General features: G+C 41.6%; 1 protein-coding gene across 1 annotated transcript in view; it reads right to left on the bottom strand.

Moving 5' to 3' along the window:
• Positions 1–8,630: 8,630 nt before the first annotated feature.
• LOC140463110 (PRELI domain containing protein 3B) overlaps positions 8,631–13,360 on the bottom strand; it is a 29,460-nt gene continuing 24,730 nt past the window's right edge. Inside the window, exon 6 of the mRNA XM_072556837.1 lies at positions 8,631–12,328. Within this exon, the coding sequence (XP_072412938.1) occupies positions 12,215–12,328 (114 nt within the window). The 3' untranslated portion in view covers positions 8,631–12,214. The remainder of the gene's footprint in view (positions 12,329–13,360) is intronic.

Here is a 13,360-nt window from a genome sequence, read left to right as displayed (position 1 = left end):
TCCACTCCCGAGGGTGATGCTGCAGTGATTCTTATACTTGGAAGCTTTCACACCCCTTTGGGAGAGTCTTTGATTCTTACCAATGGATTGATGAGGGCTTGATCACCCTGATTGATAGGGCCCAATCAAGTGTTGATGGTGGGGTGGTCCTTGTGCCTCCATTTCTGAAGGTTAGGGGCACGTAGGTCAGGTAGCCTTTCCCAAATAAGGCTCATCCAGGTGCCCTTTTGTTCTGCAAAACAAGTTAATGTTTTCTATTATCCTGGGAATGAGCTGGGTCAATTGTATATTGTGCTGCAGGCTGTTTGGCTCCATAGCTTATTTATTTAGTTGTTTTTAGCACAGGTAGCTCTGTCCAGTGCTTGGTTCAATTTCCCAGCATGCTTTATTAATTGTCCGGTTTTCATAAATCCGCCATTTTGAGCAGACCATCTGGCCACAGTTTGAAAAACTGTTCCTCAGGCAAAAACCTCACCCTTACCTCTGGAAATGAATGTAGGAGGAATAAATAAGTTATAAGTAATAAGTTAAGTAAGTAAGAATTAGTACATTTGCAGATGACACCAAAATTGGTGTTGTAGTGGACGGTGAGGAAGGTTATCTCAGAGTAGAATGGGACCTTGATTAGATGGACAATGAGTTGAGGAGTGGCAGGTGAAGTCTCATTTAGATAAATGCGAGGTGTTGACTTTCTGTAAGGCAAACCAGGGCAGGACTTATACATAATGGTAGGGTCCAACGGAGTGTTGCTGAACAAAGAGATCTTGGCAGGAGGGGAGGGAGCGGTGGGGCAGGTTCATAGTTCCTTGAGGGTAGAGTCACAGGTAGACAGTTAGGAAAGAAGATGTTTGGTACACTTGCCTTTATAGGTCAGTACATTGAGTAGAGGAGTGAAAATGTTGCTCCTCAGGTCCCTCTTAAATCTATGGTCCTCTAATTTTGGACTCCCCTACTCTCAGGCAAAGATCTTGACTATTCACCCTATCCATGCCCCTCATGATTTTATAAACCTCTATAAGGTCACCCCTCAGCCTCCCACTCTCCAGACCAGAAAAAAATAACCCCGGCCTATTCAGCCTCTCCCTACAGCTCCCTCCAACCTTTGCGACATCCTTGTAAATCTTTTCTGAACCCTTTCTAGATTAACAACGTTCTGCCTATAGCAGAGAGACCAGAACTGAATGCAGTATTCCAAAACTGGCCTAACCAATGTCCTGTACAGCCGCAACATGGCCTCCCAACTCCTAGTCTCAATGCTCTGACCAATAAAAGAAAAAAAACCGAACCATTAAGTGTACATATCCTGCCCTGATTTGCCTTTCCAAAATGCAACACTTCACATTTATCAAAATTAAACTCTATCTACTACTCCTTGGCCCATCTGATCAAGGTCCTGTTGTAATCTGAGGTAACCTCTCTGCTGTCCACTACACCACCAATTTTGGTGTCATCTGCAAACTTACTAACTATACCTCCTATGTTCACATCTAGATCATTTATATAAATGACGAAAAGCAGTGGACCCAGCATGGATCTCTGTGACATACCACAGGTCACAGGCCTCCAGTCTGAAAAGCAATCCTCCACCACCACTCTCTGTTTCCTACCTTCTTGTCAATTTTGTATCCAAATGGCTAGTTCTCCCTTAATTCCATGTGATCTAATCTTGTTAATCAATCTACGATATGGAATGTTGAATGCCTTACTGAAGTCCATATGGACAACGTCCAGCGTTCATCAATCCTCACCATTTCTTCAAAAAACTTCAAAAATACATGCAACTACATGCAAATCCTATTCCTCAGAATCTCCTCCAACAACTTGTCCACCACCAATATCGGGCTCACTGATCTATAGTTCCCTGGCTTTTATTTACCACCAATCTTAAATAATGGCACCACGTTAGCCAACCTCCAGTCTTCTGGCACCTCCCCTGTGACTATCAATGATGCAACTATCTCATCAAGGGGCCCAGTAATCACTTCACTAACTTCCTACAAAGTTCTAAGGTACACCTGATCTGGTACTGGGAATTTATCACCTTTATGCATTTTCAGACATCCAGCACCTCCTCCTCTGTACTTTGGACATTTTTCAAGATATCACTATTTATTTCCCCAAGTTCTCTAGCTTCCATATCCTTCTTCACAGTAAATACTGATGCAAAATACTTGTTTAGTATCTCCCCCATTTCCTGTGGTTGCCCACATTGGTGGCCTTGCTGATATTTGAGTTATTCCCTAGTTACTCTTTTCTCCCTAATGATTAGATTAGATTACTTTACAGTGTGGAAACAGGCCCTTTGGCCCAACAAGTGCACACCGACCTGCCGAAGCGTAACCCACCCATACCCATTCCCCTACATTTACACCTTACCTCACACTACGGGCAATTTAGCATGGCCAATTCACCTGACCTGCACATTTTTGGACTGTGGGAGGAAACCAGAGCACCCGGAGGAAACCCACACAGACAAGGGGAGACTCCACACAGTCAGTCGCCTGAGGCGGAAATTGAACCCGGGTCTCTGGCGCTGTGAGGCAGCAGTGCTAACCACTGTGCCACCGTGCATGTATTTGTAGAAACCCTTTGGATTCTCCATAACCCTATTCGCAAAAAGCTATGTCATGCCCCTGTTTGCCCTCCTGATTTCCCCTTAAGTATACTCCTACTGCCCTTCTACTCCTTTGAGCTTTCACTCGATCCCCGCTGTCTAACCTGACATATGCTTCCTCCTTTATCTTGACTAGAACCTCAATTTCAGTCATCCAGCATTACCTACACCTACCCGTCTTCCCCTTCACCCTATCAGGGACATACTGTCCCTGGACTCGTCATCTCATCTTTGAAGGCTTCCCACTTTCCATTTGTCCCTTTACCTGCAAATATCTGTCTTCAAGCAACTTTTGAAAGCCCTTGCCAAATCATTTTAGAATTCTACATTCAATTCTGGTTTCCTTAATTAGATTAGATTACTTACAGTGTGGAAACAGGCCCTTCGGCCCAACAAGTCCACACCGACCTGCCAAAGCGCAACCCACCCAGACCCATTTCCCTACATTTACCCCTTCACCTAACACTACAGGCAATTCAGCATGGCCAATTCACCTGACCTGCACATTTTTAGACTGTGGGAGGAAACTGGAGCACCAGGAGGAAACCCACACAGACACGGGGAGAATGTGCAAACTCCACACAGTCAGTCGCCTGAGGTGGGAGTTGAACCCGGGTCTCTGACACTGTGAGGCAGCAGTGCTAACCACTGTGCCACCGTGCCGCCCACAAATATAGAAAAGATATTGTTAAATTGAAAGGATGCAGAAAAGATTTGCAAGGATGTTGCCAGGATTGGAGGGTTTGAGCTACAGGGAGATACTGAGTAGGCTGGGGCTATTTTCCCTGGAATATCAGAGGCTAAGGGGTGACCTAATGTAGGTTTATAAAATCATGAGGGGCATGGATGGGCTGAATAGCCGAGGTCTTATTCCCATTGCAGAGGAGTCCAAAACTAGAAAGCACAGGTTTAAGGTGAGATAGGAAAGATGTAAGGGGCAACTTTTTCATGCAGAGAGTGGTTTTATGGAATGAGCTGCCAGAGGAAGTGGTGGAGGCTAGTACAATTACAGTATTTAAAAGGCATCTGGATGGGTATATGAATAGGAAGCATTGAGGGATATGGACCAAATGCTGGCAAATGGGACTAAATCAATTTAGGATATCTGGTCGGCATGGATAAGTTGTGTGTTGTACATCTCTATGTGTCTGTTAGCATCCCATCTTTCATTAACGTAAACTTAAGCAAAGCAGCCCTACCCTATCCTAATTCCCACTTAGTGCCATTCATACATCAGCCTATGCTAGCTGACCTAGTGGAAACATTGCCTCAATTTGAAAATGTTCATCCTTTGCATTGCAGCTCTCTGTCTCTGTTTTCTCCCTCAGCTGTACAACCCTCCAAGATCTCTATGCTTATCTCTCTGGCTTACCTACTCTCCTAATTTTAGTCATGCCACCCTTGGTGGCTGTCCCTTCAGTTGCTAAGTCATAAAGGTCAGGAACAAGATGTGAAACTCCCACCCAAAACCCTCTTCAATCGACCCAAGTTTGCCAATGCAGCAAAAGTGGTTCAGGGCTGAGTTCAAACAAAATCAATGTTCCAAGGTCTTTAAACCACATTGTGGGAGTCATAAATTAACAAAATAGATGTAAAAGCTTGAAAGGACAGATTATGCTTATGTGTCATAATCATGTTTGTTTTTCAATTCCCTTTTTTTAAAGTTTCGGGAAAAAGACTAGCTTTTCAGAGATTTGAAAAGAATTGCTGAACTGCTTTATTTTATATACACTCTGCTACAGACTAGAAAAAAAAGCATCTAGTCAAGTGGCTTCAACATTTGATATTTCTCCAATGGCTATATTATTTCATTGTGAATGTTTGACTCAGTTTCAAAAGCTACATTTACCTCAGTAGTTTGTTCTGAGCTCAGTGTGATTGACAGACTGGATGTTATTAAGGAATTTACTATGTTTGACATGAGATTTGAATAGGAGTTTGCTTTATTTTTAATGAGACTAACTGCTTGAGGCTTAAAAGATTTAAATGTGTTCTGTGAATGAGTTTTTTTTTTGTTTTTTGGTGCTTAAAAGTGAGCATGGTGTTACATTGTCAGAAGTTTCTTAAATCTCCACTTCTGATGTTCTGGTCAATAAAAAGGAGGCAGGTGTCAGGTATAGACAGCTTGGATCAAATGAAAATAGAGGGTGTAGGAGTACACTTAAAAGGGAAATCAGGAAGGCAAAAAGGAGATCTGACGTTGCTTTGGCAGATAAGAGTAACTAGGGAGGGAATGAGACTCCTTAAAGTTCAACATAGTCATCTGTGTGTGGAGCACGACTTGGGTGAGATCCTAAACAAATATTTCACTTCTGAGTGGATAATATACAAGAGGCTATGGAAGAGATGAGGAAACCATTGAGTGAGTAGGGAACAAGAATTACCATTGAGTTGGCATAGATAATATGAGAGGCCACAGGCAGTGTGACGATGGGTGGGAACACAGTTACAGGGCCTAACAGTTTTAGGGCGGCACGGTGGCTCAGTGGTTAGCACTGCTGCTTCACAGCACCAGGGACCCGGGTTTGATTTCCACCTTGGACGACTGTCTGTGTGGAGTTTCCCACTAATCCAGAACCTGGTTTCCAGCCTCTGCAGTCATTGTTTTTACCTGTGTGGAGTTTGCACATTCTCCCCGTGTGTCTGCGTGGGTTTCCTCCGGGTGCTCCAATTTTCTCCCACAGTCCAAAAGATGTGCATGTCAGGTGAATTGGCCATGCTAAATTGCAACGTCAGGGGTAAATATTGGGTAGGGGAATGGGTCTGGGTGGGCTACTCTTCGGAGGGTCGGTGTGGGCTTATTGGGCTGAAGGGCCTGTTTCTGGACTGTGGGAAATCTAATCTAAGCTAAACAACAGCTGAAACATCTGGGACAAAGTCCTATAGGGGGCTTCTAACTGACCCAGTGGTGTCCTACAATTTATTTATGGGGTAGAATAGAATAGAATCCCTACATTGTGGAAACAGGCCATTCAGCCCTACAAGTCTACACTGACCCTCCAAAGGGTAACCCACTCAGACCCATTCCCCAACTACTCTACATTTACCCCTGACTAATGCACCTAACCTACATATTCCTGAACACTATGAGTAATTTAGCTTGGCCAATTCACTTAAACTGCGCATCTTTGGACTGTGGGAGGAAACCGGAGCACACCCACACAGACACGGGGAGAGTGAGCAAACTCCACACAGACAGTCGCCAGAAGCTGGAATCGAACCTGGGTCTCTAACACTGTGAGGCAGCAGTGCGAACCACTGAGCCACCACGCTGATAGGCAGGCTCAGTCTCCTCTATCACAGTGAGTACTTTTTAACCAACATTTCCTGAACTAACCATCTCAGGAAGTGAAAATCCAGCACATTGAGTAATCAGAAAAGGAGGCTACAGTAGGAATATTTCTGAATCATTGCTCAGACCCCAGCTGGACCTAGTGGCCAGTTCTGTCCATTAAGCTTCAGGAAGACCCTGAGCAAAGGGTCCACAGGACCTTCACCAGGATAGTATTAGGCATGAGAGTCTTCGGTTTTGTGAGAAACAGAAAAACTGATATTGTTCTCACAGAGAAAGTGAATGGAGAGGTTCTGAATGATGAAAGGTAAATAGGCACTAACTGTTACCAGTGTTATAAAGGTCTTTCACGGTGTCTCCTGGTTACAGTATTTGCCAATAGAACCAGAGGCAAGTTCAATGTTTTTCCCTATTGCTGCGAGTTATTATACGCAAAAATACAAGGCCTGAAAGGAAAGATTCATTAAAAACTTTGAAAAAAAGATTTAGGTAAAATACCTGAAGGGGAAAAAAAGGTGGAAAGCAGGAGTGCAGATCACTGCTGCATCATCCTGTGATGCTGTATCACTCAGGGTAATGTTATTTCAGCACAAAGTCAAACCAGGGATTAATACCCATGCAAACACATATACACCCCCCCAAACCTGCCAACCCATGGGATATTACCACAGAGGCTATCATTGCCAGGGTAATGGCAATACAGGGATTTCATCCCTCAGGAATCTTTGAGGAATGGTCACCCCCAAGGAACTTCTACCTCTGCCTTAGAGTCTTTGAAGATTTCTGTCTCCACTATCTTTTGAGATAGGGTTCCAAAGATTCAATCCTGTCAGAACATTTCAACTCTTAAGTAAGCTTATTTTCAAACTGCAACCTTTAGTGCTACATTTGCCAAGAAACAACATTGATTCCACATCCCCTCCTGTCAACACCTCTCAGAATTTTACATTTTTCGATAAAGTTCATAGTTTGGATGCCATTAAGTATTAGTGCCTGATGACATCTGAAAGATGTCTACATTGGGTGATTTCCCCTGAAGTAGTCCCTTGATAGAACATGGATCAATAAACTGTGATTTTGCTCTTAGTTCCCAAGTCTACTTGAAAGGTTTCTTTAAATCACATTTGTGCTTTACCTTTGGTATTGGTACCATGAAAAATAAAATTGGTTGTGTATTTTGATGCTGAAAATGTGTTGCTGGAAAAGCACAGCAGGTCAGGCAGCATCCAAGGAGCAGGAGAATCGACGTTTCGGGCATAAGCCCTTCTTCGATTCTCCTGTTCCTTGGATGCTGCCTGACCTGCTGCGCTTTTCCAGCAACACATTTTCAGCTCTGATCTCCAGCATCTGCAGTCCTCACTTTCTCCTGTGTATTTTGATGGTAATCATTCCACAATCTACTATGGTTGGTGTGAATCTAAAAGCCATACTATTGCCTTTATTCTGCAGCACACACTAGTATCCAGCCAAATGAGCTCACCCAATCCTTGTTCATTACCATAAAGAACAACTACTTCCTCCTGTTAGGCAGTCTGGCTATGCTAAATTGGTCAATGTCCAGGGAGCTAGGTGAATTAGCAATGGGAAATGTAGGGTTACAGGGATAGAGTAAGAGGAAAGGATGCCCTTCAGAGGGTCAGGGTGGACTCAGTGGGTCAAATGTCCACACTGATGGGATTCTATGATTCTAATCCTATGGTAGTCCTGTGGGAGATGATGCTCAACCAAAGGCCCATTGGATAGTGTTAATACATAAATGAAATCTCATTCAAACAATGCCTAAACCTTTTTTTAAAGTAATAGTTAAGATCATAAGATTGAGTAGAAATTAGGCCATTCAGCCCATTGAGTCTGCTCCACCATTTAATCATGGCTGATAAGTTTCTCAACCCCATTCTCGCTTCCTCCCTGTAACCCTTGATCTCTTTGACAAGCAAGAACCTATGTATCTATTGAAGTCTTAAGTATGCTCATTGACCTGGCCTCCACGGCCTTTTCTGGCAGTGATTCACCACTCTTTGGCTGAAGAAGTTTCTCCTTATCTCCATTCTAAAGGGTCTTCCCTTCATTCCAAGTCTGCGCCCTTGGGTCTTAGTCTCTCCTACCAGTGGAAGCATCTTCCAAACATCCACTCTGTCTAGACCATTCAGTATTCTGTATGTTTGAATTAGATCCCCCCCCCCCCCACCCCACCATCTGCGTGGGTTTCCTCCAGGTGCTCCAGTTTTCTCCCGTAATCCAAAGATGTGCAAACAAGGTGAATTGGCCATGCTAAATTGCCCATAGTGTTCAGGGAGTGTAGGTTAGGTGCATTAATCAGGGTTAAATATAGGGGAAATGGGTCTGGGTGGGATAGTCTTCAGAGGGTCAGTGTGGACTTCCTGGGCCCAAGGGCCTGTTTCCAAACTGTAGGGATTCTCTGATTCTACTCTCCGAACCTGTCCAAATCCTTCTGCAGTCTTCTGTAGCAACACAACAAAGGAAAATCATTTCGAATCATCAACCTCCCCATTTCCTGACCCCCACCAAGCTCACTTCTTGCATGTTTGTTTTTAGCTCTTGCATGGGGTCATCAATCTCCGATTCAGTTAAATAGAGTCTCATTTTGAGCACTTCGCTGTCCGTGTTGTAGTGGATATCCAAAGTCAGCTATCTGACCTCTGACTTAATAGTTGCAGGGGTGCAGACAAATCTTAAATCCAAAAGAATACACTGACAATAGACTACTTTAAAAACACTAAATTTTATTGTCTGTTGTTAAAAATGTTAACAACTTGGCTGGAGCTTGAAGTACAATTCAGTGCTATTAAAATAAATACTATTCCATACAAAAATGACATGGAACTGCAAAGTAGCAGAGATCTTACACAGGAAAGTCATTTTAAAAAAGGTAACACTGTTGTGTTTGAATTGAATTAGCCTAATTCAATGTTTCATTCTTCTTGTTGGTCACATTAAGTTAAACAAAACCTTCATCTAGCAAAACATTAAATAATAAATGTTACTAGCAGCATATAAAAAATGTTTGTATTTCTGAAGCTGTAAAACTTTCCATATCTTGGGACATTTTATGTAGCAAAAGAAATAAAAGTAGATACAGTTTGGTCCAGGAAGGATCATCCATTGTATCATAAAAGTAGGTGTAAAGGTGGAACACAACAGCCCTCTGAGTCCAATTAACATATAACAGAATTCTATGTAGAACTGTCCCTTTAAACTCTCAAAACAGTATGGATTACGCTGCCTAATCAAACTTGCTTCCTTTTGAATCCCACTTTTAAAAGAGCGGTCTTTTGAGCTTGTAGCTATCAGGCAGTAAACCAGACTAAACCCCATATAAAGTTTATGGGGATGAACCACCCATATCACCTACTTCTGCAGAAGGGCATCAAACTTCGTATTCCCAGAGAATCAAAGAAACTATCACACAAAAAAACTGTACTCGTGTGAACTCTTCGACATGGAGCTACTTACCATACAACAGAAAACCACAGAAGCTGAATATCTGAAGTGCTGTATAAAATATGCTGCAAACACTCAGCTTAGGTGGTAAGAGGAAGGTAGCATTAATACATCAGTCTGTTGCCCTTTGTCAGAAGTTGTTCTGATGAAAAGTTAATCAACCTGAAACATTAAGTATACCTTCCCCTATGTATTTATCTACTTCAAGCTCAACTCCTTGTTGTACAGTAATACAAACCAAGCCTTAACAGCAACTCATTATATGCAGTGACATTTTCCAATATATTAATGGAGAAACTCAATTTATTAAAATTTCATTTCTATTCACGTTTAAGTGAATGTGTTTTGGCACAAATTATCTGGTTGTCCGACAGTGGCAAAACTCCAAAGTGAACTGAGAGATATGTATATTAAGTATTGCTAACAGGATTGCTTAAATTAAAATGTGATGTTTGGAACAAAGAGGAGTTTTTTTTATTACAAGAAATGTTGTGTGTGATGCTTTATGGAAAATAGTGAAGATCAGGAGTACCCACCAGTCTCTGCATCAGATTTTCATTGTGTCCTGGGTCAGAAGGCACAGGTGGCAAGTAATTACTGGCAAGTAATTGGTACTTGCCAGTCGTGCACTGAAGCAAACTTCTGCACAGGAGGCACAAGCTCTGCATTTGCCCTCCCTCTCAGTATAATGAAGGCAGAGCACAAAACCTTCCCTGAGAGCAAACCAAAATCCTGCTGCACATAGCTGGTACTCTGTAAAATCAGTGCCCGTAACAGGGAATAGCTCAGCAGCATCACTTCAGGAGACAAAAGCTCTCAACTTTCCCAACAAAAACAAAAAAAAGTGGTACAGAAAGAGAGCTCAGAGATAAGCTTTCAAAAATGCCAGCTCAAATATGATTCTCAATTCCAAACTGTCGTGAAAGTTAAGGTAAAAGTCTAGTAAATTAATGAAGCACTCCCTTCTTAAGCTCATCTTTAACTAAATACCATTGAGTGACTTGTATAGAGTAACATACAGTATTTCAAACACAGTGAGGTCCCACAACTAGTAAAAAGTGATCAGTTAATACACCTTTGATGGCACTGAAGGAGGAATGTTAGCCAAAGTAGTGGAAAATCCCCTTTTATCAAATACTGACTCAGGGTCTTTTATGATCGCTTAACTTGATAAAGTTTCATATGAAGAATAGCATTACTATGTGCTGTGTCACTATTGTGCAGTCAATGTTTTAGTGTGGCTTGTATCAGCTGCCTTCTGATCCTGAGGCAGGATTGATGGCAAACTGACATTTCAATCAACAACTCTGCAAGTTACAGTAAACACTTTACATTCAGAACTGGAAACTTTTGGAACTAGAACCCTGCAAAATACAATGAAATTCAAATTCTGTACACTCTTAAGTGCTTTGAAAACCTTTAAAGCAACTTTAAATAAAAGAGACCACAGAGGGCGAGCCTAGCTCCAGAATTTGTCAAGATCTCTTACCACAACAAAGATTCTTCTCTACAGAAAACATAGCATTACCGAATGAGAATTCTTGTGCTATGTTTAACCGTGAGATGTTAGTGTGGAGCTACTAAAGTATTGATTCCCTATGGTCAACAAGTGGCTACAGTAGCATCCTGGGTATAAGATCAGTAGCCAAAACCAACACTGGGTCTTAGGGTCAGAAGACAGAGGCCCACGTCTAGTTACTCAGGTAGCCATGATATGCAAGGATGATCACAAGGCTTCAGTGAAAATTTGATAACTCCAGAAATTAATAAACTGAGGTGAGGCGAACTGCATTTTCTTGTGCTAATTTACTGTTAGATCAGAGGACAGTCCTGTGACGATCAAAAATAATTAAGGCAGAACAATCTTATGGCTGCTTTTTTAAAAAAAGCACCTGATCTAAGTTCTACAACATTCAGAAAACTTTCAGTTATGTTTCAGTGCTTTCGGAATGTTGACACAACATAGAAAATCCTTGGCAACTTTGTTGGACAATTCACTCTAGGTTAAATTGTAAATGTTAATGAAACAAATAGATTACCAAAATTTGGTTACCCAGAAATTCACAGGAACATTCATACAAAATGCACAATTTCAACATTTTTCTTTAGGATGATGGCCATACTATTGGTTTTCTGCTGCAGACTTGTTCTTAACTTAAAGACTTCAAATCTAAATGTTTTAGCTCCTTAAATTCTGTACAATATTATCTCTCACAATGATAAAGGCCCATTTATTTAAGAATATTGCTTTACATGACTGAGAACTGGATATTAGTTCTACAAGTTTAACTTCCTAATTTTAATACTGAAATTTAAAATATGCATGCTGCAATGTTTGCTGTTTGTTACAGGAGGTTAAAGCAACGACTTTTCTCAAGTTCTCAGAGCAGTTAACAGACAGGATCTTTGTTTAATGATCCACCAGGGAGGGTACTGCTTTATGATCAACTCAAGTAAGCAGCACAAACACTTTCATTTTTAAACTCTGTAAGTACATGGGCTGCCAAACTGGAGATCGCAAGCTCCTCCATCGCCAACTTTGCCATCTTTCAATTCTGTCAACATTATAATATACCTAGTAATAAATATTGAAGCCAATACTTCCCTCTGTGCATCTATTCTAATATATTCATCAAAACAAATCAAACACACCTTCAGGAAAGCCTCTGCACAACCACAATCAGTAGACAGCTGTATATGGTGTGCCACTGAAACAGAGCAAGAATCAAGTAAGTTTATGCTGCTTCAACCTGAAGCCCGGGTGAACTAGGGAAATGAAATGCACAGTGGGAAGGAATTGGCTGAGTAGTTCAGAGGCCAGCAACATATTTCTCAACAACTCTCCATTACTCTACTGATGTTGCAGCCATTGGCATTTTGATACTTCCTCTTGCAGATGCAGCCAACTCTTCAATTTCAGCATTTAACCTGCGGATTACCCACTCCATTGCTTCTCGTCCCTGCAGAGAAAAACAGACGTTGAGCAGAGGCAGAAATAGAGCAAGTCATTCAATAAATATATTTAAGGTGCATAGCCAGGAAAAAACAATTACAAACCAAGACAGTAACACTGTTTGGAGTCTGTTGAAAGCAATTCAGCCCATTAGTCAAACCATACAAGCCAAAAGTAGCCTCACAGCTATTTCTAATTCCTGTCAGTAACTTTCAGGGCAAGCATTACTGGTGCTGCAATTGCCATTGATGCTGACAAGGCAGAAAATGGAAATGTATCTGGTTCACAAGAAGAGAGTCAGTATGCCTATAATGCTCAACTAAGTCAGGGCTAATCTCTTAGATAGGAAAAGAGATAGAAAAGAGACTAACAGCATAGAAGCATATTTAAAAGTGTAGGAGGAAATGATCGGGAGGGTGTATGAGAAGTCAGGACAAGCACACAGATAGATCAGTAATTGGGTTATTGAAAAATCATCACTGTGGCAGATACAAATTGTAATGTCAAAAATAAAAACATGCACTCCTAATTCATAAAAATTACAAATGAAAGTATAAAGCATTGCATAATTCTGATCATTTCAGAATTCACAACAAAATTACATCGCAAAATGCAGGACTGCTTAGTTTACAGAAGTCAAATAGCAAAGTAGAGAGTCATAGAAATGTACAGCAAGGAAATAGACCCTTCAGTTGAACTTGTCCATGCTGACCAGATATCCTAACCTAATCTAGACCCATTTGCCAACACTTGGCCCATATCCCTCTAACCCCTTCCTATTCATTTATCCATCCAGATACCTTTTAAATGTCATAATTGTACCAGCCTCCACCACTTCCTCTGGCATCTCATTCCATGCACACACCACCCTTTACGTGAAAAAGATGCCCCTTAGGTCTCTTTTAAATCTTTCCCATTTCACCCTAAACCGTATGCCCTCTAGTTCTGGACTCCCCCAACCCAGGGAAAAGGCCACATCTATTTACCCTAACCATGCCCCTCATAATTTTATAAACCCCTATAAGGTCACCCCTTATCC

Source organism: Chiloscyllium punctatum, chromosome 37 (assembly GCF_047496795.1).
Source record: "Chiloscyllium punctatum isolate Juve2018m chromosome 37, sChiPun1.3, whole genome shotgun sequence".
Taxonomy (NCBI): Eukaryota; Metazoa; Chordata; class Chondrichthyes; order Orectolobiformes; family Hemiscylliidae; genus Chiloscyllium; species Chiloscyllium punctatum.
This window is presented reverse-complemented; position numbering and strand designations above follow the sequence as displayed.